General features: G+C 40.9%; 1 protein-coding gene and 1 long non-coding RNA gene across 2 annotated transcripts in view; both read left to right on the top strand.

The window, feature by feature from the left end:
• Positions 1–1912, top strand: part of IQCM (IQ motif containing M) — a 123689-nt gene extending 121777 nt beyond the window's left edge. Inside the window, 1 exon segment of the mRNA XM_068680927.1 lies at positions 2–1912. Coding sequence (XP_068537028.1) covers positions 2–61 — 60 coding nt within the window. The 3' untranslated portion in view covers positions 62–1912.
• Positions 1913–11905: 9993 nt separating this feature from the next.
• LOC137856047 (uncharacterized) overlaps positions 11906–21670 on the top strand; it is a 43486-nt gene continuing 33721 nt past the window's right edge. The window contains exons 1-3 of the long non-coding RNA XR_011096157.1: positions 11906–13196; positions 14737–14801; positions 15486–15558. This is a non-coding gene — a long non-coding RNA (uncharacterized lncRNA). The remainder of the gene's footprint in view (positions 13197–14736; positions 14802–15485; positions 15559–21670) is intronic.

Genomic DNA, 21670 nt, shown 5'->3' with positions numbered 1-21670 from the left:
GAAAAAAAAACACCTCTCTGATCAGGATTGTTGGTGTCACTGCATGAAAAAGAGATGGTGAAGTCTTTAGAAATCAAACTCCAGTGTAGAAACACTCTTTCATTGGAAAGAATATTGCATCTGAGAGTAAGCAAGACACAGGGCTCCTTCATGTTAAAGACATTCTCAAGTAGGTTATAAAAATTAAATTGAAAATCTCCAGCAGGTTATGTAATTTTAAACCAATCAGTTTGCACTTGATAGGGTAAAACAGTGTGCAATGTACATAATAGATTCAAAAATTAAAACGCTATGATGTAGTCAACTGAGAAGAAAAGCATAAAAATATACTATCTGGTAGCCTTTGTAGAGCAACATATAAGCCAGTGTGTTTATTTTTTTTAAGGCAATTTGTCTTTCAAATGTGTAAGGGACAGATCTTTATTCTACCAGTCTTCCAGTAGCTTCCTTCTCTAAAAATTCAGTATTTCAGAACATGAGGCCTAAAAGAGTAAATTATGCCTCTGATTTTTTTTCATTGGGTGCAGAGGAACCGCTGTCCCTTAAACTGGCATAATTGTGTTGTGCAACATGGAGACAAGAATCAATAAGGGCAGGCAGGGCTTGTTTCTTTTGCTCCGTAAGCACAGCCAACAACTGATGCAAGAAACCCATTATTATTTTCATAGAGATTTTTTCTCCTGTGCTGCATAGGCACACCAGCAGCTGGTTCAGCATCCATCCCACCTGGAGGTGAGAGGCAATGGGGACCCTCTAAAATAGTTGTGGTGCTCAGGGAGAAGTGTCTACCCACTGCCAGCTGATTCCCTTTAGGAGCTGCCAACTGTCCATCCCCAGCTGTTCATGCTCCTTCAGCCCAAACAAGATGCTTAAGAATCTGGCTGAAAGAAAGAATTGATTACTGTTTCTGAGATAAAAATGACCTACCAGGTTATCAGCTAACCACTTTTCTGCACCCCCCCCTTCCCGATTAATTTGAAGGAATAGACATGTGGCATATGTGCAACTCATGCTGCAGCTTTAATGGGGACTTGGAGGCAGTAAAAAACTTGGGGAAGATTTGAAGCATTTAGTACTGCTGGATGAATTGTTTGCTCTCTCTTAGTGGAAGTAGTAGGGTAACTGGAAGGATTCCTTTTCTCTGCCTTCCTTTCTCATATTAAATACAAATGTAAAAAATACTGTTCTGAATAGATGTTGTTCCAGGACGTGTATTCTGGCTCCATCCATCTTCTAAAAGGAAGGTATTCGTGTTCACCTTTGCCTGCTTCTGGCTTTGAAATTTTTTTTTATTGTTTTTCTTTTTTTTTTTTTCTGCTATTAAATAAAAATTCTATTATTTTTATTATATTCCTATTTTTTTCTAATACATTTCTGCCTTGCTCTTGACTGTAAAAAATGCCATCCAATAATGAAAATACTAAGTAAAATATCTAACATTACCTGAATGGTTTGCTCTTCCTCATCCTCTCCAGACAGAGGATGCACATCCATGATCTGTTATCACTGCTAGACCTTTGGATATGGCTCACCACTAGTTCCTCCATTTTTCCACTTGCCATATCACCCAAGCATGAAATCATATCAAGGATGGAACCCCATTTTGCATTTGTCTGAGCCAGCTGCATCACACAGCAGCCCTAGCACCTCCCTCTGCCTTGTCAAACTGTATTTGTACCTTCTGTGACTATATCAGTATTCACTATTAGTGTGGCATCCAGGTTGTTTTTGGCAGGCAGCTGCCGTCACTCCCCACTCCTTCCACCCTTGGGGCTTCCCACCTGACAGAGAGCATGGCTGTTCATTTGGCTGCTCGACACCTCCACTTTGCCCTCTGTCACTGTGGGGTTCAGCCCCCCAGGGTCCCAACCCTTGCCCCACTGGCTGCTTTACAGCATGGTGACTTGCATTACCAAGGAATACAGCAGGAAAGGGGGTGGGAGGGTATTACAGTTGTATTGGTATTTCTTCACATGTCTCTTTGGGGAAATGAACTCACTTTTAGTGGAGTGACATATTGTCACTCCAGATCTGCAAAAGACAGTGTAAGGTCAGTGAAAAGAAACCTTCACTTTCCAATAGTCAGTTTCTATATATAAATTGGCACTTGATGCTCATCAAAGAACAAGAAATATTGGATATGCTCTAAATGTCCATTGTATTTTTGAGCCAACTACCTGATGGAAGTCATCACTTATATGTAAATGAACTGTCAATGGCTTGCCTCTGTTGGCAATCGCTGAACTGTGAAGGGTATGTCTTAATAAGAACCAAAGCTCTTCACAGACTTTGATTTACTGGAAATAAAATAGAAAAGTCCTCTGAGACTACAAAGGACACTTGTTTCAGATAAAATGTCTAGACAGTAGCAATATATTTGAAGCTTTTATTATAGCAAACCTGCAAATTAGAATAGAGTGCTGAGAAAGTTCCTGTGACCCAGCTGAGTTCAAAAACACTGTTTCAGACTGATCCTTGAAACACTTACACTCAAATTAAGTTCATGAGCATTCAAAAGGGAAAGAAAGGATGTGCAAGGTCATCATTCAGGTTTGTTAGAACTCCAGTGCTGCCCAAATTTTACATTCTCTCTGACAAGGAGGGATTTGCAATTCAGCTGTGATTTAAATCAGTTAAAGAAAACACAAATCATGCATTGTGTTTCACTGCATTAGATAACAGTCCGCTTTACAGTGCATTTCTGGATGATGGCTTCCTTCCTTTGATTATTGAAAATAAAACAAGAGAGAGATCAATTCTGTGAATTGCTACATTTGGGGGAAAGAAACAATCAAAATGAAGCTGACAGCATGTTTTGGCGAAGTTGTCTGTCTTAAGAATTGCAAATCATACATCATTTCTGTTAAAGATGTGGAGGTTTCAAAAGGTACAGCTTGCATAAAAATTATTGACATTATTAAAATTATTATTTTATTCTTGTCATCATTGGCAGCTTTTTACCACCAAGTTTTTGGAAGCTTCAGTGTTCAAAAAGCAGACGGGAGTGAACCTATGCCTTTTTCACAGTCCGTGTAACCTGGGCTTCACATTTTTGCCCAAGAGAATTTACATGCCAAATGTAAATACAGGATGTGAGACCTTGGGTACTTAAATTAGAACTTTGGTCTCCCTATATGCTTAGTGGAGTATCCAGAAGACAAAGCAATGAAGCCTCAATTTTCAGCACAGGAGAGCTCTGAATCACCTTCCATGTGATTTTTTCCAGCTTTCCATGAATCATCCAGCCCTTCTTTTCCAACTGTATGGAGATTGTATGGAGGCACATGGTGGTGCACCCTACCACCATTTCTGTCCAGTTGCCATCTTCAATATTGGAAACCCTGTTAAGAAACTCATCAGTCAGCAATTTTTCCGAGAATTAATGCATTCATAGTTGAGTTTCCATGTGCATAAAACAATAGCTCTGGGATGAGGAATTGCTCGGGAACCTATGTAAGATATACTTAAAAATACATTAGATATTTTAAAAAATCAGTTTTTTTATCTGTCATTTTTTTCACAGCGCAGTCTTACAATGCTGTCACTCCTGTGACATGGATCTCAAGGCAGGGACTTGGATGATTCTCTCACTTTCAAATGCTAGTTTTTCAATGGAAGGTCAAGGTGGGATTCAGGTAGAAGCCTGAATAATTCTTGCTGACCTGACTGGTTTAATCCATTAGCCATTGCCATCCAAATGTAAACCAGAAATACTATTAAGAGGATCAGGCTGAGTGTGCAAAGTGATCTGAAATCTTATCTCAGAGAGATATGAAAGGCCCCTTCCAATTCAACAGGCTGCTAACCCTAGAAGTTGAACAGTCACAGTTTGATGTCTTTTTGAGGGCAGAAGAATCTAGACTCAGCTCTATGCCTGTGTACCTAGGTAGTCTATTAAATGACTGTGGTCTATCGTTTTAGTTCCACCATAAAATTAATACAAGTTCTAAGGTTAAATGGTAAACACTGTGAGCATGATGACTGCATTAGCTGTAGCTGTACCAAAAATAAAATTTATTTGATAGTAACTGAATTTCTACATAGTCCAAGAGATGACTCATCAGATAATGTCCACAGAGATCAATTTTATTTATACTTTCAGAAGATTAATATTCACTGTTTTCTAAAACTAAGAGTATGCATAAGAGACTAAATTAAATCTAAGAAGTGTAACGGGATAATTAGAATGTATTTGGGGGATTCCCAGTGATTCAATATTTGATACCCTGACCATAGCCACACCATACTGTATCGTCTTTTATCCTGTCATATGATCATTAAATACCAATAAAAATATCAAATTAGTGGACACAATCCCATACAAGTATAATGTGATACAAATCACAGTATATTGTTTACAAGCTTCTCAAGAAGGTTTTGTGCCCTATGCTGGCATGCTGTCCTTTGACTGTTTGACAAGTTACTGTTGTCAGAGAGTACAAAGCATGAGAAAAACACATTCAGTATTAGAAAAGTGAGTCTAAAAAGCATGAAGAAATCATACATTGAACATTATCTTTAAATGAGTGAAAGGCAATATTCCTACCTATATCCCTGTTTTCAAGTATATGATTCAAATGTTACTTGTCGTCACAGAGATTGAAAAAAGGACTGTTTTCCCTGGTGCTTTGACATTATACCTATGAGCAGTACGGTGTTGTAGTAGTTTCACTGCCTGAAGTATTATCTGGAACATCTATTTTGTGTTCAAGTAAGTGCTATATTTAGAACCTATTTTTATTCTGCCTAAAGTATACAGTACACTAGACCTTAATGTACCCTCTAAGTGTACAGACATAGGCACAGAAGATGTGGGCTAAAAATAGTTATTACTCTAGAAGCAATAAAGCCACTGCCTGAATTCCCAAGCAGCACTGAATGATTAAGACTTGCATGTCTTCTCTGCTGGAGAGAAACCTCTTCAGCACATCCTCTTCTGCAGTTGACAAATTTAAAATTTGTACAAAAACAGTAATAGAAAAAAAAAAATAGAAAAAAATCAGCATGCCATTACCTTCTTCAGGAGGGTGAAACACTATTTATGAATTCTTCTCAGCAATAGTTACTTTTCAGAGCTTTATTTTCTCCGTTGGGAATAAGGTATCAGTATTATTATCACTATTATCAGTAGCAGTGAAGAAGAAAAATAAAATTGTTTATTATTGGACCAATTGAGCCCAACTAGATGAAGGCCAAATTGTTTTTTGCTTGTCTGAGTTTGATTTTTAGTCAGTCTGGATGTGTTTTTTGTTTAGCAGAGAACTTCAGTGAGGAGTATGTTATTTTATGACTGAGGCCAATAGAAAGTCATTGGCATAATAAAACTGCAGATTTTACAATTTCAACGCAGCTGCTCTGTGACTTTTAAGCAACTGTGAAATCACATTGTTTAAACTGTGTTTATAAGGACTGCTGTCTGGATCCATCTTTCTTCTTCCTTTTTTTTTTTTTTTTTTTTTTTTTTTCCCTGCAGAAGTCACCAGAAATCCCTCAGATCAACAATTGGTATTGCAGCCTAACCATTTTGGTGAGTGTTCACAAACCTCCATTTGGAGATAACCACCTGGTCAGCCTGTGTTACGTTCATGTATGAAAATGAAATTCATGTCACCGTCATCAATGGTATCATTGGTATCATCAACGAGTTTGCTGATATTACTTTACCAGTGAAAATCCATTTCTTTAATGACAAGCACATGTGTCTGGATGACATACCGATTAAGTACAGTGCCTGAAGCAAACTGGCATTTGAATTGTTTTTATGACTCTTTTATGACTTCTTAAATTGCAGCAGTTGGTAGTGTTTGGACATATAGGCTTCTACCAGGAGTATAGGTATCCCATTAATAAGAAATACTATTTGATGCTCATGGACCAAATTCTTTGCAGCACAAAGGTGAATTCTGGACCTCTGCTGCAGTCAGGGGCTATGCCTTCCTGCCCAGAGCTTCCATGAAACTGAGCATTTACACAAGTGATACCTAAGTGGTTTTCCTGAAATCCTGACACTCAAGTAAACTTACTTGTTTAGCAGATTGGGACTTAAAGCTAAATTTTAATTCTAAAATCAAAACTTTCTATGACTACATTGAAACCTTTTTTCCACACTTACTGACTAACTCACTAGGTGACCGTGTGGCTCCTAAGGGTTCAGCCTGCTATGTTGTGTCTGCAGATGTTCAGACCCCACTCCATCAGACACAGGTGCAGCTGGGTAAAGATGTGTGTTTGAGATAAAAAGGGGCTAGTGATGTAGGGAGGAGAGGAATGAAGCTAACAGGTTTTGCGTGCTTGCCAAAAGACTTGTGATAATGAGTGGTTTGTCTACAACTAGGGCCACTGTCAAGTTACAAGGTAGGAGCTAGTTCTTGTGTTGACTGAACCTGAAGATTGAAAAGACCCATAGGTTAAGAACCCCATAGAAAACTGGAAATCTAGTCAGAGGTTTCTGTATGTTTTGTTTGGCTTTTGAGCTTTACTGAAAGACTCAAAAAAGGAGTCCAGCATCTACTGCCCTGAAAGAAAAATGAGATGAAGAGGAGTCTCTGGAGAGACTGAGCATTTGAATTGAAGACAGCAAGGTTGTGATGCATTCTGAAAAGGATATAGACTTCAGAGAAACCTACAAAGAAGACTACATACACCTTTATGGGTATTTTCTGGGATAAAAGTACCAAGGATACCATCCGGATCGCGTACACAAAGCATATGATCAACACAATGAGTGAAACTGGAAACTATGAGAACTCAAATGGAGAGGGTTGTATAACAATTTTTAAACCATTTCTTATGACTTAAAATTAGTAGCAAGGGATAAAATTATCTGTTTATCTTCAGCAGATTAACGCCATTTGTTGCATACAATTCTAAGGGTCAAATCTTTTTATTTACATAAGTTTTTAATCAAGATTGGTTTGTGGGTGTCAGTACAGTCATTCTAACTCTACATATGGAGAGAAAAACAAAAGTTTATCTTACCAACGTTTTTTTTCTCTTCATGTTACAGTCCATGGGGGGCACGAGACAAAAGTATGGTAAGTAACAGGCAGGTAAGTAGCTACACCAAAATAAGGTTGTGTCACAGGAGTAGCTCTTAGGTTTACTCCTACCCTATAGCGGCCAAAGCTAAAAGGTTTTTACATGCTTACCGGCCTCACATGCAGGTGTTATATATAGCTCTTGAATAAGGCTACCAACCTCATAAGGAAGACAGAAAGGATGTTCAGTCCCATGGCATTATTGCTTTGAAATAAGGGGTGTGGACTCAGTAAAGCCATTCTTAGCTTTCATTAACAGTACCTTATCTCTCTGTCATTAAGATGTTCATCAGTAGTGGTTGGTTATCCCTATACCTGGATTTGGTCTATGCCTCTTACACACTAGGGAGAAAAGAGGGAAGCTGTTACCTTTTCCCCTACATACTGTGCTCCTGCACAGCTGAGAGGAGACATAATCTAGTCTGCAGTGCATAAAAGGAGGGGGTTAATGCATGAAATGTACTGCTGAGATAAAACCTTGACTCAAGTCTGATATCTTTTTTAATATGCATACAAAAACAGTAACTGAGGGATTCAGTTTCTATTTTGTTTTTGCATCACACAAAGAAAACAAAAGTACATCTGCTGCTAGTCTTTCTCACTCATTTCTTTGCCATCTCAAATTAAGATAAATTGCTTATGCTTGTCCCTTGAACAATAATACTGCTCAAATATATAAACTGGGATATCCTTCTGACAAGTTTTAATTATGGGATGAGTCAAGCTGGCATTTACCTAGAAAGTTCACACATGCAAAGACTTTAGTGTCAGACTCCATCTCTACTGCATTAAAAAAAGAAAAGAAAAGAAAAAAAAAGAATTTCACAAAGGCAGTGGAGATGAAGGGTGGCATTTTCAATGAGCCTGGAACTTCAAGCACCATTACAAACCTTCCCCACAATGCAGGCAACAAAGGTATATAAGATTCCCTTGTAAGGAAGGGAAGGGAAGGCTGGATGTACCTGGCACATCAGGAACAATTCCTGGTGTACATGCATAAGGGTAGGATAGGAGAGGGAAGTAAAATCCTGGTATAGTCACAAAGCAGAAAGGGCAGAGGGCCCCACTGTTGCCCCAAAAGAGAAAGTCTGAAGTGGGAGCTTTCCCAGAGGTTTCAACAGAAATGGGGAACCAGATTACATATGTATGGTTCTAAAACCATGAGCATGGTTAATGTTTAGCATGTTTTTAATTTGTGGGAATGTATTGTTTCATAGCCATAGAATGAACAAAGGGGTGAATGAATGAATGTGGTACTGAGTGTCTACTGCCGAGGGCAGGATTCATCTCCATTTGCTAATACATACTTATGCATGGTAAGAAAAAAAAAAAAAAACAAAAAACAACAAAACAAAACAAAAACACAAAAGGATACAATAACTCCCGCATTTCCATGCATGTCTTTCAAGGCTGCTACCAGCTTATAGGCAGCTCCAGAGCTGGGATCTAGAGAAAAGTGTAGAAGGGGCTATAGTATCTATTGTACACCTGGAACAAGAGAAGAGGGAGCAGAGTAGTATATGGGCTTTCTGGCCTTGATGAAGGACCTGTGTCTCCCGGACCTTCTTGCAATTTCAACTGTCTTATATGCACAGTGTGATGCCTGTTAATTATTTGTTAGCCTAAATGCTTTGATATAGTGGCATAAAAACTGTGAGCGTTGGTGGAGAGAGTTCCTCCAAAATTACAGGGGCACTGTAGAGTTCACCCACTTACTGCTGACCTGGCACACAAACAAATGAGTTTCTCCTTTCTGCTCACATCTAACCTACTGGCTGCAAATGTACCTCAAATTAAACACATTCAAATTGTACTGGGTTCTTGCAAAGGTGGCAAATTTTTTTTTTGGTCTTGAATTGATGCCATGAAATGTAATAGATTCTTGCAATAGTTTGATATTGTGTAACTGCACAGCACACAAAAAAAGAAAATACTGAGTTTACGGTGAAGAAATGATATCTGAAAGACCCAGAAAGACATCAGCATGGTGGGTTAGGACAGGGCTGCACAGCAGGGACTGAATTCTAAGTGTGTGTGAGAACCTTTAGACCTACCAACTAAAATGAGAATGGATTTGTATTTCCTTTCTTCCTGCTCAGCAGAAACAGAAAGAAATTGGTAAGTAGGAAGTTCTGAGATTACAAGGTTATAAAAAGCAAGAACCCTGACCTTACAGTAGAAGTGAGGATCTGGCAGCATTTATATTCTTTGCTTTGGTTTGTGGTACATGACGTGCAGATTGTTTTCCACAAAATTAAGAGAAGGTGGTGCTTTACTAATGGAAATTGGCTTGCTTTGTTTCTTCCTGACTTCTCCATTTGCATTATTCGATTTCAAAAACCTGGTGTGAGAATTAGGAGAGTGGGAGAACAGCATGGATGTAACAGTAAAATACACATTTCAGAAAACAATAAAAGTAAATATATATTAAAAAGCAGGGGAATACTTGATAGCCTACATATTTATAACTGAACGTTCTCAGAAAGGAATTACTGTTTTGGTCACTTTAAATTGTTTTAATCCCAAGACAAAAATCTTCCTGGATTCCAGGAACTAATAAATCCATCAATCAGCAGCCAAGGGATAAAAACACCTGAAATTGCCAATAGGAAATAAAATATAATAACAAAAGGCCTCTGTTGAAAATAAGTGTTTGTCAAATGTGAAGAGGTAAAATTGGCAGAGTCCGATCTTTCTTTCTTTAGCTAAAACTGGTCACAGAGTCCTGTTTAACCATGGGTTTCTGAGCTCTGTTTGCTGTGTGTAATGTCTTAACAATCTTTTAATGAAGTTTCAACAAGTCCATTTAAAAAAAAATATCCACACAGTTTGGCCAAATTTTAATCTGTAGCTAAAACTGATCTGATTGTGCCACAGAAGTATCTGAAAGTGGATACAGTGCAGCTCTTTCATTGATATCACATCAGCTTTTGGAGCTGATCCAGGCTTGGTGGAGGTTTACATGCAAACCTGACTCACTGTGGGTCTTCCATTCACATCTGATCTGCTTCCAGATCTGATGTCAATGGAGGCACTGTATATCCTACGCTGCTGCTCTCCAGCTTGGCCTCCCTCCAGAAACCTAATGTTTTTCTTCAGTTGCATCAGTGCCTCTGAGCAAAAAGAGAATGACATCCGTATGTTTAAGATTAAAGCCGAGTCAACATTCTGAGTGAAAAAAGGTATGCATTTGTAGACCTACAGTAATATGGTGAAGGGGTAAATTTCTTGAAATAGCAGTTCAGGTCTCCAAGCTGCTGAGGCTATTGTGTAGGTAATATTTTGTTGAAAGAGGTCAGCAGAAAGATGCATACAGATTGCCATGTGTTTTTTTTCGTGGCTAAATTTTGAACCCTATCAGTTACTGTATTTTTTTAAGTCAAAGATGAGAATTTGGCAATAAATAAGTTGATAAATTCACAGTTAAAATACATGAAAGAGCAGTTAACTCAGAAAGCTGCTGATGGCAACTAGAGAGAGGACAGTGGGAGCCTGTTGCTGCCCTTTTTCTGTGCTTGAACATGGCTCTAATGTCTTTTATGAGTAGAAATTTAGATTATTGCAGTTGCATAAAGCAACAAATGCAGATTGATTCCAAACAATATGAGTCACTTGCACACAGAGTGAGGCTAGACTGAAGTTTTAAAGAAGTCGTCTATTGAAGAGTTCTTCCAACTCCTCTGCCAACCTGAGCACTAAGCACGCCAGTTGGGATGGTTTCATTTTACCTAAAGGTGCTCCTGCAGGGTGCTGCTGCACTGCCAATGCGTGGGCACCTCTGCTGCCAGACATCATATAAGCTACAGTTTTCTCTGGCAGGCAGAGGCATGTGCTGGGGAATCAGTGCTACCTTCACCCCATCATGGTAACAGGGACAGGGAGAAAGTAGTTATGAATGCATTATGGAAAAGATAGTTTAGCTTGTTGTCTCTAGGACCACTTACTCCAGACTAAGCAGGACCTTACTGGAGACACAGTTGGGGTAAGATGCAGGTGCATACAAAACAATAGGAATCTGCCTCTGGTTCATTTTGTCTCAAGTCTCTTAAATAAATACTGATATTACTGTTCTAAAAGCCACGGTGCCCTCCACTCTTGTTTTGCAATATGTTGTGAAAGAGCTGAAAGAACAAAAAGGACCAGATAGGGTCACTCCAAAAGTTGCAGTGTGTTTTTTTAATTTCATGTCATCATCCAACTTTTTTTTTTTTTTATAATGAGAGCAAGATGCACTTGGTTCTTACAAGATTTCTCTATTTGTTAAGGTTGATTTCTGATGATCTTGCTATATATGAACAGGTAAATCCCTGTGCAGAGAGTTAAGGTAGTTTGGGAAAGGTGCACCGCCCCACTGGAGGTTTCCTTCAGCTGGTTGATGTGGGGCCCAGCTGAGAGCCCTGCTCATCCCTGTGAGGCAGGGCAGCACCAGCAGATGCTGCCAGCATCCCTTCAACTTTGATTTCTGAAACGTGAGGTTTCAGGAAACTTCAGGGCTTGCTAGGGGCAGGTACATTTTTACAGGTGGAAAAACTTCCACTCTTCACCAAAATCTCCTTCTGTGTGGCCAGTGGCAAGACAAGGCAGGGTTTGAAGGCAGCACAAACCTAGCCTGACACTGGGCATATCTAACACGGTGCTGCATGGGCTGCAGCAGCTGCATGGGTTATCTTCATCACACACGCAGAGCATGTCATGAAGCTCACTCTCCTTGCTCACCTGTGCACTGCAAAGGGATTTTGGGGGTGTGGAAAGCAACCCCCACCAGCATTGGTAAGGGAAGGGAGCTGCCCTGCAGCAGGATGGAGCACAGGGCTCGTTTAGCGTGGGCACACTGGCTTCTGCACCCTGGCGCCTGAAAAAAAGGGCCGAGGGGCTGAAGCAAATGATGATCATTCTGGCATTTGCCTCTTCTCCACAGTGGGAAGGGGGAGAGCTGTGGCATGCTGAGCTGGGAAAAATGAGAAAATGGCAGCTGCCACCAGTACTACGAGGTGTCCTTGACTTCCAGCCTGGCTGCAGGCATTTTCAAGTGCACCGCACTTCTATTTTTCATAGCTTTCTAGAGCAGTTTCTTACACTGCTGTGTAGAAAAGCCACACATGAGAGATCTTTTTTTTTTTTTTTTTTTTTATTAAATCTAAACATAAAAAGAAAATTTCACAAATCTGTTGGTCTGGCTGTTTCCCAGTCATATGTCATCTGAATTACATTACCACAATATTCCAGACATTAAATTAAAGACAGTAGGAACAAGTATAGTTGACATCTGTGCAAAATTTAAAACTAAGGAACTTCCAGTGGTTTCTTTAATCCCAGCCAAATTATGGCTTTTACCACACTCTTCCTTCTATAATGCCAATTTTTTTTTTCTCTCTCTTGCAAAGGCATTCATAAGATCACAACTGTGCAGCTGCAAGGCGTCCTGTCCTGTTCCTGTGTGGGCTGCCCACGCCAGTGGTTGCACCAAGGCAATGGTCCCGGCTCATCTTGGGGGATGCTGCCCTGGTTTCCCCCTTTTTGGTAGGTCTGAGCAGGGGTGACTGGGAGTGCTCATTGCCAGGAAGAGGTGATCCCTGCTGCACCAAGCATAGTGGTCACACCTTCCTTTGCTTGTTGTAGGGAAGAAATGGATAAGAGTTAACTGTCCTTGCTAGGAGGATATGCAGCACTGGAAAATGGTATCCAGGGAGACTGCGAAGATGCTGTCCTTGGGGGTTTTCAAGACTTGGCACTGCCATTGCTGACCTGAGCCAGGCTGGCAATAGTCCAGCTACAAGTAGGGGTTGGGAGCTGGTCACCCCCAAGGCCTCCTTCAGCAAATGTTTAAATTGTCACTCCTCTATCGTTGAGGAAAAGCATGTATAGCAGTAGCCACTGCTAGTGGCAGAGCAATTGTTGCCTGATTGTAACTATGACTGTTGCTGATCTATCCACAGTGAGGCAGAGGAGTTTCTCCTTTTCTCCTGTTCTTATGGTGAAAGACCTTAACGGCATCTGGTAAACAGACACGTGCTCACCATGCAGCCCTTTGGTGCCCACTGCTGTCCCCAGGGATCCTTCCCGCAGCCCACCCGCACCACTGGCTGGCCCACAGGGGAGCGAAGCGGGATGCCTTGTGATGCCCTGTATCCCCTTGTTTTCCTCTGTGTTTGTTCAGCTGTGAGTATATTTGGAAACACACTGGTGGTGGATGGGTTGTTTTGGCATTACAGAAGGAAGAGTGTGGTGAAAGCACTGTGTTTTCCAGAACAATTATCTGATGGATACCATTCTTCTTTCCTCTTAATAGAAACAATCCTCTATGGCTTTGAGATTGCCTTGACCACATAGGCCAGAAAAAAATGGAAAATGTTCCATTTTGGCTTAAATATAAATAGTATTTTCTGTGGAACTGATCAGGCAAAGGTAAATACAATGTTGCGAGTTGTTTCAGAAGAAATATTATTCCTCTACCTTTAATATTTCCATCAAGAATTATTTTGGTGTGGAAGGGCTGTGATTTTTGCATGTTTTTTTCCCAAGGGGAGAGGGAGTAAACTTGAGAAAACATTGTTGCTTTCTACCACAATGAAATGAATACTTTGCATAGAAAAATATCTGAATGCTAGTAGAAATTAACTTTTAAATTTTCCACTCTGAGTATCAGTTCAATATACCTCACTTTTTATTATATTTGGAGGCTCTTAGGTACAGAAATGAAAGTTGGGAGTACACTTTTGTGTTTTTAAAACTTCCAGCCATGTTCTGCTATGTGAGCTTAAAAGAGATTTCTTACAAAGACTGCACATTGCAATGAGTGCGAGGGGAATCCTGTCTTAATCTTATTTTTACAGAGTGTCAATGGTGCTTTGATGTATCTGTCTGCATTGTCCCTCTGAGTTCAATGTCGTTAAGGTTGTAGAATCTGTTAAGCAGTGGATGACAGAGGGCGAGTAGGATATTCTCATGTTTCTGGGCAGAGTTTTGTTTCCTATGGATTGATTACCCTGAATGAAGGATCCTGAGAAGTGAAAATTGCATTGGGAACACTCCTTCTAAAGCTGGGTGGTTGGGTATGGTCCCCGGGATAGGGAGGAGACAGCCATGCATGGAAGTCAAGCAGACCATAAGGAGGACCCTAGCACACAGTGGCTGAAGTACCAGCCTTGATTCTTTCCCCTTATCAGGCCCACACGTTTATTAAGTGGAACAGGGAAGAGACAGTGCACTGGCTACTGCCACACTAAACAGTGGTATACTACACCTCTACTTGGTAAACAGAGTATACCTATCAACACTTTTTCTCTTAGCTTGGGAAGGAAGGCATGAGACCTCCCCCCATACTTGGCTTTAGGCAAAAAAAAACGGAAATTAAATGCTTTTTCTTGTTGTTGTTAAGTTCCGAAAACCTGTTTATGGCACTACCAGACAACAATATGATTGTCTACGGTCATTTCCTATAACATCTTCATTTTATGGTCCAGACCTTGACTTCAGTATATGCACAGCCAAAGTAAGTTTTAATTAAGTATGTAAGTGTATGTCGTTCCATCTGATGGATCAGAGAGGAGGGAATGCTATTTGATTCTTTATTTCTGTTTTGTTCTTTTTTTTTTGTTTGCTTATTATTCAGTTATGATTTTTAAACAGCTACAAAGAATGAGATTCAAATGCAAGGTCCAACTGTTTTAACATCAGCCAGATATCTGATATCTTCTAGGCAATCTGGGGTCCAGAAATCAATGAATAAATTGCCATCATCCAGTGAATAAAACAGTCATCTGAGTAAGTACGGCACAGATGTGCCCTTTCACTTCACTAACACATATTGTATGCAGAATACCTTAAACATGATGCAATTTCATGTTTCATAATGCATGTTTTTTGTGAAACAACATATGTCTTCATTTGCGATTGTTTGAAGGTACTACTATAAACTTGATGGCTATTATTATGTCTGTTGCAGTTGGCTAGTCATTCTCGAAACCATTTTTTTCCCTGCTGGTAAAAGAGATCACTTTAATATAAATCAGCTTAATAAAAATATTTATTAAAACAATAGTCAACAATCTGCTCCTCCTAGCACGCGTCTTGTACTGTATCAGAGTGAGAGCACACATTATCATCTTACTGAAATAAAAAGATTTATAAAAGAATAACAGTAAACAATCTGTTCAATCAGGCATCCTACCTACTTAGGTGTGTAATTATAGAAATGATACAATGTTTATACGAGTGTCTTAAGAATAACAATAAAATGTAATGTGTTTTCTAGCAAGGAAGATTTATGAAAATAAATATGCTATAAGCCCAACAGGGCTACTCACATGACAACAGAAGTGTAAACAGGGAGAGGCATTCCCTAATGCACAGTCAAAAGGGCAGAAAGGCAAGGCTGTGGAATATGAAGTTTGATCAATGTCTGAAAGGTTAGCGTTCACTCTCAGTTTTCTTTTGCTGTACTTGAAGTACTCGTGCAGAAGAGATGGGCAGCACAGACAGATCTTAAACCTGTGGCACTCCCGGCTCTCCACTGTGCCAGGTGAGTAAGAAGTTGGAAAGCTGGGAGAACGCCTGTTTGCATTTAGCTCTCATGTGTCTCACTTTGTCACAGTCTCTCTTCTACTTTCTAAATCCTATTTGCTCATGGTCCAAAAAAGACATCTAGCCTGTATGTCTTACTTCTAGATATCTCTCCTAATCACTCAACTTATAGAGCAAATTCATCCTCATTGCATCAGACTTTGCTCCGTATAGCCCTCTTTCATCTCTAATCTTCCCAGTGTGACAGGAAAATGTTCCCCACAGCAATGTCTTATGATGTCAGATTTAGAGGCTTCTGGCTGGATGAGCAAAAGACTATTTAAAAGGCAATTTTAAATGCGCACATTCTGACTGCATAGTCATCACTGGCCTCAAAAAGGACATGAAACGCCTCTCCGTGGTTTGACCTGCAATTTCCCTTCTGTAGCCACCTAAGATAATTTCAGGCAGAAAATACACCTGATCTGTGGGATAGCCTTCTTTACCTGCCCTACACAAGTGTTCTTGGTAGCAAAGCACCAGTCACTGGTTAGTTGGGTGCTCACCATTTGTGACCAGCCATTGTGCTTGTTTTCTTTTACAGCATTTCAGCTGATCTGAAACTGGCCAACAGCTTTAGTATAACAGTCAAAATAATTTGTCATTATCTTTGGTAGCCTGTTCCGTGCAGTACTGTGTCTGTTCAGCCCTCCTGTCTGAAGTGGGGTCTATGAGGTTTTCACAGCAGACGAATTACTTTCAAAATACTGGTCAGCAGGATGCAGGGGAATTGGCACATCTCTCCACTGCTTTGGCTGCCTCCCACTCTTGAGTGACTGCTGATTGATAGTCATTACACCATTACCCTGGGGTTGACCAAGAACTTGTAGCAGTGCTAGGAAAACTCAGTTTTGTTGCACAAAGGTTTGGGCCACTTTTGCAATAGGTGGGAAAAAGTGCAAGAAAGGGCCCACGGTCAGTGATCTGGGATGAAAGGTCTGAAGATGTGGGCCTAAGGCATTTTCTGTGATGCCCTGATAAAGACCAATGGGCAGCAGCATTTGCTGCCTTGGGGAATGGGATTTTTCTTCTTACAGAGCCAGTTCACCCCCTCCAGATACCTCTCAAGCCTGATCCATAGTGGTTTGCAGTCCACAACTATACTGAGGTTTTATGGACAGGATTTTAGTTTTCCTTTTCTCAATATGTTATTTGTATTATACTATATTAGGTGATATGTAGGGATATTTTTGGCTCTGTCCTGAGGAATTTCCTGGCTGTGGTAGAGCCTCTAACCCCCAAGGAGCCTGGAAAGTAACCCTGGTTCAAAGGAAGAGGATGGGAAGCTTAGTGGTGTTATAATACTTATTTTGAAAATTAAGATTGTCTTCATTTTCACTTGTGATAGTTATGCTTACATGGCTGCCTTTTCTCCATAAATAAATGTAACATTATTCCAATTTTTGGTAGCATTCCACACATTTTCCTAGCATTTCCAAAGGGGATACATAGTGTTTGCTTTAAGTTATGAAAGGAAGTTAACACACTTAGAAGTAATCCAGACTTGAACACAGATGCCAAAAACGACTAGAAATATTTTGAAGCCTGTGGATCAGGGTCACTGGGCTTCTTGATGTGAACCGCCAAACACTGCACCCTCTGCTCACTGGGATGTGTCACACTTTGGGATCCTTGGTTTTGGGACTGTGCGTGCCATGTCTTGACTGTACAGTTGCACTCCCTCCTTTTGGGCAACTTGCTGTGGAGCTGTGATTTTCTCCAAAGCAGGCTTGGCATCAACTACTGATCCTCAGGCTTTGACCATGGGAGAAAAGCTTTCAAATACACATTCAGGAGCTGGAGATGAGTGGTATGGAGGTCCACATGAAAGTGCTAATCAGGCTGGGGCTCTCAGTGAGCCCCACAACCACTGCAGCAGTGGTGTGGCCCTGCAGCAATAGCATGCCTATCCAGTGTCAGCTTACCCAATGCTGTGGGCACCAATTTCCTGCTGGTCAGGGAGCCTCTGGGTCCTCAACCTGCATGGGGCCAAGCTGTGATTCCTCCTGAGTGAACTGTAGGAAAGTTAAATGACTTTTGGGGCACTTAAGGAGACTAGAGAAATGTTGGAGGGCTGTCAGCACTTGCATGATTTAGCCTAAATCCTCTCAGCAGAGTGAATGTTCACAGTCTGAGGGGAAATCTCGCCTGTAGCTGTGTACAAGCCAACTAACTTAGTCTGAAAGGACTAAATTAACCTTGGATAAGAGGTTTTTGTGCATGGATGGTTAGTGGATTAGAGATGTCTAAGTTAAAGCCCAAACGATGCTAAGGGAAGGAGCAGCCCTGGCTGTGCATCTGCCTGACCTGGCCCTGGTCTCCTCCTGCCTCTGCCCCTGACCTTGGGGCGTCCCAGCCTCCCCTTCCTGCCCACCTGCCAGGGCTGCTAGCAAAACTCAACACGAGCCTCGGTTCCATGCTTTAAAATTGGTTTACTGAAAGCTGTTAGCTTCAGGCTTTTCTCTTCATCTTTTTTTTTTTCTTCTTTTTTTTTTTTCAAGAAACACCCACCCTCACCTGGCAAGCCAATAAAGCACCCCCCCTCCCCTCCACTTCCCTGCTGCAAATAACCACATGCGCTTGAAGACAGGATTTCAAGCTGAGGAAGAAGGGTGGCATTGCATCCAGTGGTCACGTTTGGTGTGGGCAGTAGTTCTTACATGCAGTCATAAATACAGTGTGATCACTCCACTGTGCCTTGTTTCAAAGGTCATCAGATCTCAGGAAGTAGCTACTGTGCATTATTTTTGGTAGGGATGAAAAAAAAATAAAACACTTTAGTTGGATCTTTTTTTGATTAAGTTCAGTCACTTATCCCATACTCAGGAGTTGGCTGCCCATTGGACATCACCAAGTTGTGTTTCATCAAACTCGATACGAACAGTCCCTGAGTTTTTTTTCAAAGCATGCTTGCATCCTCCGGCCCTGAGTCCAGCATGGATGACAATTCATGAGCTTAGAGCATACTAACCCTTTTTGGATATCATCTGCCTGCAGTGAACAACAGGACTGGCATGGGACCATCTAAAGCCTGGGTTATACATTCCAGTTATACTGCACTTGCTGCGTGGAGACTAAAGATGGCCTGTGGCAGGCAGTGGCATTTACAGGACGTACGGTGGCTGCTGCTATCGGCCCCGTGCTGATGCAGGGTCAGCAGCTGCCTGGCAGGCTGAGATAAGACCATTCTTTGTCAAGACGTTTCCAGGCTACTGAGGATACAAAACCAAAGGCTGTCTAGAAACGCTGCTCAGTGTTGTTAGTGCCTTGAAAAACGCCACACACAGCAAAAGGACAACAGGCAGCATGCATATTTAGAGCAGGAATTACATGCGAGACAACTAAATCTGTGGGTCTCTAAGACTCAAAATAACCTTGAAGCTGCTTTAAACCCTTTCTTTCAGGATTTCTTGCATGTACCTACAGAAAAGAGGGAGTAGCTGACTTGCTGTTGTACTATGCACTCTCCTGCAGTGCCAGAATGGTCTCCTTGCAGTCAGAGTCATACAGTAACCGTCTTGAATGTCTTTTAAGTTGAAATTTGGGTCCAGCCTGCTGTGTAATGAGCAAAGATCAGGGAATCACAAAGATGCGTATGACCATTTTTTGATTCTCTGAATTGGACTGGAGACTAAATGCATTAGAGCAGGATTTCCAGCCTGCCCTCATTATGACGCTAAAAATATTTTACTGTAACTTTGCAGATGGCAAGCTTGATATAATATCTACCTCATTAAATTTAAGATATAAACTACCCTCTTGACAATCCTGTTATTTACCATACTATAGAACTAAAACAATGCAAAGATATTTATTTATAGGAATTATGTTGATCTTACATATCAGACAACAAAATTAAATTAATATAAAAATACATATATTTATCCCCTGTAACCAACAGCTGGAATTAATAATAACTGATGTTTGGAGGTAATTATAACTGAAGTTTGCACTATTCATTTTTATGTGCAGGACAACTCCCCTGTGGTTTCTACGACCAGGATTTTTAGCCAGAGACACAAAATTTCACAACCACTAGAAACATACATACTCCTATCAAGTCAATTAGGGAGGAAAAATAACCGTCTTGAAGCAACATGCCCAGGAAAACCCAAAAGGTAGGATTAGGTTGGTCCTGACAGATCTCATCTCTCTCTTAACCCCTATACATTGCACCTATTAGAATTCACTGAAAAACTTAAAATATTTGGAGGGAAAGAGAGAATACAGAAAAAGTGGTTGCAATGTTGTTATTTTCAAGTATCTATACAGAGTTACAAATAACATCAAGCAGCCCCTGCAAATGGATAACCTTATTCCTGAGAGCTGGAATTGAACTAGCCTGGATTTGAGCTAGCTAGGAGATAGAATACCCATCCTGCAAAACTTAAGATATATCTTCTCCTAAGCCCCTTCCCCAGGATGAAATCCAACATTTATTTTCAGGAAGAAGGAAAGTCATTCCTGGTAGGTAGATGCATAGAGAATCTTCCCAATTTTAGGAAGCCTGGGTTGTAGTGGCTGTGCTGTCATTTTCTGCTCGTCTGGTGGGAGGCTTCTGGGTGGGGAGGGGCTGGAAGGGGGGTGCTTTCATCCTCCTTTTGGCAGAAATTCCACCCTGGACATGAGAGAGTACACAAGTTAAAGTTCAGTGCAAAATACTCATGTGCAGCTTTTTTGATTATGATGAAGAAGAATTTTATTTTCCTTCATGAAAAGAAAACACAGCCCCCACCCTGTAGTAACTGCATTTTGCATGCAAGCAAACACAGTTCCCCCACAATAGCTCTATTTTGCATGCAAGCATACACACATTTCCCTTTGTTATTGTTTGTAAAGTATTTTGAATAGGAAATCGTTCTTGGTGCTGAGCATGAGCGCAGCTTGCAGGCAGCTTGTTTGCCTCATACCCTTGGTGCCCCACTGGTCCTTGGGACACTTTGTGCTGCTATGAAGCAGCACCTCTCTTTGTTTCCTCTGTGCCTTGTAGTTTCTTGGTGTATGCAATGAAGATTGTATGCTATGTTTAAATTTGCATTTTTAAGCAGGCTTAGTCTCAGCCATCCTCTGTGACAAGAACGATTAGTCTGACCTGCTATATGAATCTAGGTCCCTGCCTCTTCAGCTGCTACCCTTTTGGCATTTTCTTTCTTAGATAGAGGAAGGCCAAAAGCCAAGCATCAAAACTGAAATCAGTACATTAATATGTGTGAACATATGACATGAATATGTTTCTGGAGCCCAGAGAGTGCTTTTTCATTATTTCCACTCTCAGAATGAGATTTCTTGTGAATATGCCTCACTGGAAAGAATGCACTGGAAGGAGGGACATAGGTAGGTAGGTGGGTAGGTAGGTAGGCAGCTGCTTAAAGGAAGGGGTAGAAGAGGCCAATGTGGAAAGCCTTTGTTTGAATGGCACTGATCATTATTTCCTTGAGCCTTTCACAAAGGAGTCAAAGAGCTTTGTGTCTGGCAGGTAATTGTAGTCTGCCAAGGTTTGATGATGGAGAAACAAACAAAACATCATTCATAAAACATGTCCACAGTACACGCACTACAATCAACTGGGTTGGCTGGCACTGTAGGAAGAGGCAGCTTACAAGACCTGGGAAATCAGAACAGCTGTGCTCTGACCCCATTTGCCATTTATTATTTATTCACTTTGTTCTGCTTAAGCTGGGACATGTGGACCAACATAAATTTGATTTGCCTTTTAGAGTACATTTGAACAGACAAAATGGGTGTCTGTCAGTGCATTTAGCTCATGTGTGGAGTGCTTGCCATAATTAACAAGGGGATGTGTTAGGGCAGGACTTTGCTAAATTCGGACCTCTCCAAAGCTTGGGCTCACATGAAAGGGTGTTGTAGCCTAGGGTCCTGCTAAGCATAGGGCCCACTGCAGCTGTGTTGATCTTGCTTGCCTACAGCTATCCCTGAGGGTAAGCCCCTGAAGTCAGGCTAGCTAGCTGTAATGCCGCCTAGAGGCAAATTTAAACACACAACAGAATGACCTACATTGGCAAGAGGGCTTTTGCTATTGACTCTTCATAGTAAGATTTCCATCCACATAA

The sequence above is a fragment of the Anas acuta genome, chromosome 4 (genome assembly GCF_963932015.1).
Source record: "Anas acuta chromosome 4, bAnaAcu1.1, whole genome shotgun sequence".
In the NCBI taxonomy this organism is placed as follows: Eukaryota; Metazoa; Chordata; class Aves; order Anseriformes; family Anatidae; genus Anas; species Anas acuta.
The sequence above is the reverse complement of the archived record's forward strand: the minus strand, read 5'-3'. Positions and strand labels throughout refer to the sequence as shown.